Here is a 4,638-nt window from a genome sequence, read left to right on the forward strand (position 1 = left end):
AATACTAGTATTTGGTAGAAATAGCTGGGTAGTAGGCATGTGTATTTATGTGCATGTAGATCGAGAGGGTAGCGAGTAAAAGAGGAAGGTCAGCACGTGAATGATACAAAAATACAATCACTAAACATACCATAATCCACATGATCGATGAGCTAATAACTTAATATACACATGACGTTGCTCTTATTTTTAGTACAGCCAAATCCATAATAAACCTAACTAGATAGCTACTTCCATTCATACAATGGAGCTTTTTTTTATTATTAATTAGTATACAATCAAATCAACAAGGATTTTACAAATGAGTCCAAAGGGAGTTCATTTTCATCCTCTAGAAGCTGCTGATATTCCTCATAAATCTTGTCAAGCATATTTTCTGTGGTCTCAGAGTAGTTTTGGCATGAAAAGTAACATGCATCATCATAATCATTCACAAAATCACTATGGTTATTTTCACAAACCAGAGCCTTTCCACCATTAATATCAGCATCTTTGTGATCAGACCAAAACCAAGGACAATTCAGAGCCTCTGCATGATCGACTCCATTATTATTATTATTGTTTCCATCTCCATTACTAGATGAACCACTTACCATGCTTTCAATACTATTATTCCTTGTAATTGCAAAAGGTGAAACCCTCACAGCCTTTGGTTGATGAACTTTTGTCTTTATTATCATTTCTCCATTAGAACTATCTTGATTATCATTCTTCTTCTTTCGCCTGTTTGGAACTTGAACACAATTTGATGCTCCTTTGTAGTCGTTTTGGACATTCTTTGCTGAGTTCTTGACCTTTTTGCTTAGATGAGAATTCCAATAATTTTTTATCTCATTGTCAGTTCGGCCAGGCAACCTTGCAGCAATAAGAGACCAACGGTTGCCAAGAAGTGAGTGAAGCCTGATAATTAGGTCTTCTTCATCAGAAGCAATGTTTCCTCGCTTTATATCAGGTCGAAGATAGTTCAGCCATCTTAGCCTGCAGCTCTTACCGCATCTAAGTAACCCTTCAAGCACAAAAAACACCAAATCTAGAGTAAAAACAAAAATTCAACTTGTTTTGCTTAATATCTGATCATATACTTAAATCATATTATCAAAGTTATGTTGAGATTTTTTTAACATGTTGTTTTTTTCTTTCTAATAATAACAAACAATTCATCTCTATATATTAAGAAACAGAACGCAATAAGTCATACATTATTGTAGTAGTAAACGAAGTACCTGCATTTTTAGGCAAAGATCTCCAATGGCCCTCACCATGAGCCTTAATATAGTTCATCAGCAATGTGTCTTCTTTGGGAGTCCACGGACCCCTATTCATACCAATTTTTGAACAACATGGGGCTCTTCCCATTTCTCTCTTCTCTCCTAGGATATCACAGAATCATGTGTATGTAAATGAATGAGAGAGAGAGAGCGAGAGAGAGAGGAAAAAGAACACGAAGATGGGAACCAGCTTTTCTGCTCTTTTATAGTTGGTTTGAGCTTGAACCGTGATGAACACTCTAGAGTAAACTCGTAGAGCATCTTAAAAACACATAACTATTAGATTACTTAATTAGTAACATGTAAATAGAGTAACAAAAACAAATGAAGTGTCTAACATGCTGGCGGCTCCATGTAGAGTGGAGGGTGGTCACAGGAATATCCTGAACTTGGAAAAAAATTAATTATTATATGTAAATTTTATGATTTTTTATCCTTAAAAAATATTTGGAATCATCCTATATTTTTTTAGGCTCAACATAATTATATTTTGGACAAAATTTAGCAACAAACTTGATTGTAAATTAAGACTACAATTCCACTCAATCTTTTTTTATTGGATGTGAATTTTGGTAAATCCACCATTGGATTATATTTTTTTCTTAAATCCTCCATACTTGAAAATTTTCAAAAAGATCAAATATCAATAGCTATGTCATCACTCAAATCTTTAAATTTCAAATTTTTGTTGTCAATAATTATACATAAAAAAAATAAAACTAAATAGTAAATAAATTCTGATTAACATGTGAAATTTGACTTGTATTTTAAGAACATAAAGAACATACAATTTAATATTTAAATTTTCAAAATATGTAACCATGTTAATTTGTTTAGTTAGAATTGTAGCAAAAGCCCAAGAAAATTTTTATGAAACTAAAATTTTGAAAGAGATATAATTCGCAGTATTGATAATGAGACTACCATGCAAAAATTTCAAAATAAGAAAATTCAAAAAGGAAATTGTAAGACTTATGTCTTTGTGTGTATGTGTGTTTTTTTTATGGTCAATATATGAAGTTCTACTTTTATTAAATTTTATATAATTTAAGTTTCTTGATGACCACTCTAAAAAATATTTCTGAATCCGCCACTAGGACTCTAACACAAATGATATAGTATTAGTGTGGGGTATTTCAGTTCACTACCGCTACAATGTCTTAAACTAAATGGGTAGGTTATATTTTTTGGCAAAATTGATGACAAGTAAGAAGAAAACTCAACTACCATTCTTCCGTCTAATCTGCCCTTCCTCCAAGCATTGACCATTGACCACATCCCTTGCCTATTGTTTCTACGGCATATGTTTATACTTATGATACTAAGGTAATATGGTAGTGATTTTGGAAATAATCATTAAATTATTTTAGAAATTATAGAAAATTGTCACGTTTGGTAGGTTGTTGTTTTCAAGAATAATCATTTTTGGGATACAATTTTTTTTTCCTTAACCATTGACATGCAATTACTAATTAGTGTATATGCTCAATCGTTTCAATTATAATATGATAGTGATTTTGGAAATAATCATTAAATTATTTTAGAAATTATAGAAAATTGTCACGTTTGGTATGTTGTTGTTTTCAAGAATAATCATTTTTGGGATAAAATATTTTTTTTCCGTAACCATTGACATGCAATTACTAATTAGTGTAAGGGTGTGTGTGGGTCGGGTTAAGGGGATTTTTTGACCCAACCCACCATGGTGGGTTAAAAAAATTCAACCCAACCTAACCCAACTCATCACGTTAGTCCAATCCAATCCACATGGGTTGGGTTGAACCCATTGGTTGGGCAATTTTTTTATTACTATTATTATTAAATTGAGCAAAAAAAATATAAATATAAATATATTAAAAAAACTCAAAAATTAGTATCAATGTAACTCTTTAAAGGCAAACAACACTAATGACTAAACAACAATAATAATTTACTAAAGTTTGTGTGAACTAATTGGCTTTTATATAGGATAGGAAGAGCTGGTTATTTAAAAAAAATTATTAATTATATAATATATTTTAAATATATGGGTGGGTCGGGTCGAGGTTAGAATTTTATAACCCGAACCCAACCTAACCCACCAAGCCCTAAAAACCAACCAAACCCGCCAGGTTGGGTTGGGTTGGGTCGGTTTTGGTGAGTTAGCAGGTTGGTTGCACACCCATAAATTAGTGCATAAAACAAGTGGTTTCATGCACTAGAAATTATTGAAGACAATCAATTTTGATAGGTGGTTGTTTTTCAAGTATAATTGTCGAACTGTGTGCCTTACCAATCCATCCAACTACCAATTGGTGAAGGATAAGGGGGCACAAATCTTTTATAGCATTCAATCACAGACCAAGCCCATTGGTATTGGAGTGAATTGTGAAATCCCTCACAATCCCTCCCTCACAATGCAGCTCCAACGACTCAAACCTATGACCGAGCTCTAATACCATTTGTCGGACCGTGTGCCTTACCGATCCATCCAACCACTAATTGGTGAAGGATGAGGGGGGGCACAAATCTTTTATAGCATTCAATCGCAAACCAAGCCCATTGGTATTGGAGCGAATTGTGAAATCCCTCACAATAATAAATTTAGGGATAAGTTTTTTTTACAATTGCTAGGATAACACCTTCCGATTAATGCATAAAACAAGTGGTGTTAGTGATTTGGTTCATATAAAAAGTGATGTAGAAAACTATTAGCTCTACATGCATGTGAATAAGTTACCAATCATAACTTGCTCTCTTGGCAAGATTTGAAAAAATTTATGTTCTTAGGATTTTTTTTTTTTGAGTTTTAATTATCTTTTTTTTGAGGAGATAAATTTGATAGTTACAACAGGAGAGGAGAATTCAAACTCTGGAGGTTTTCGTTAGAAATACCAAAAAAATATCAATTGAGTTATATGAAACTTAGAAAGTTTATTTAATTATCCATTCTAAGGAATAAATATTTATATTGTACTTTTACATAACCAAACAATAGAGTGACAAATTCGATTGTTAAAAACTATAAATTCCTAAAGAGAAGAATGTTTTGTTTTCATTTCTAAAAGTGATAAATTCTCATTAAATCCTAAATGTTTTTAAGAAGTTCTAGTTGAGTTACAATACTCTTAATATAAATAGATTGTTATCTATTAGAATATTCTAAGAGATAACAATCTAACTATCGTGCTTTTACATAACCAAACTGAGTTATGAACTACACTAGTCTTGAAGTCCCCTACATAGGCTCGCTATACCTAGAAACCAAGTTCTAAGATTTGTGAGTATTAAATTACTGATTCTCCCAAAAACTTTAGTTATTGGGATATGGTAAATTTAATCTTTTAACCACATAATTCTAACACTCCCTCTCATGTGTGGGTCAAAACTA

The 4,638-nt window shown here is 32.1% G+C and overlaps 1 protein-coding gene across 1 annotated transcript; it reads right to left on the reverse strand.

Moving 5' to 3' along the window:
- Nucleotides 1-278: 278 nt before the first annotated feature.
- On the reverse strand, nt 279-1,356 carry LOC115977858 (transcription repressor MYB6-like). Its single transcript, XM_031099883.1, has 2 exons — nt 1,224-1,356; nt 279-1,006 (listed from the first exon to the last, which is right to left on the reverse strand). Exons 1-2 carry the CDS (start codon nt 1,354-1,356, stop codon nt 279-281), a joined length of 861 nt encoding a protein of 286 aa, XP_030955743.1.
- Between the last annotated feature and the right edge of the window lie 3,282 nt (nt 1,357-4,638).

This window comes from Quercus lobata, chromosome 2, assembly GCF_001633185.2.
Source record: "Quercus lobata isolate SW786 chromosome 2, ValleyOak3.0 Primary Assembly, whole genome shotgun sequence".
In the NCBI taxonomy this organism is placed as follows: domain Eukaryota; kingdom Viridiplantae; phylum Streptophyta; class Magnoliopsida; order Fagales; family Fagaceae; genus Quercus; species Quercus lobata.

What these genes read in the sequence shown, in the direction of transcription:
- LOC115977858 (XM_031099883.1), bottom strand. Translation starts at nt 1,356, where the DNA reads ATGGGAAGAGCCCCATGTTGTTCAAAAATTGGTATGAATAGGGGTCCG. An exon ending in ATCTTTGCCTAAAAATGCAG is followed by an intron (nt 1,007 to 1,223) that starts GTACTTCGTTTA and finishes TTGTGCTTGAAG; the next exon opens with GGTTACTTAGATGCGGTAAG.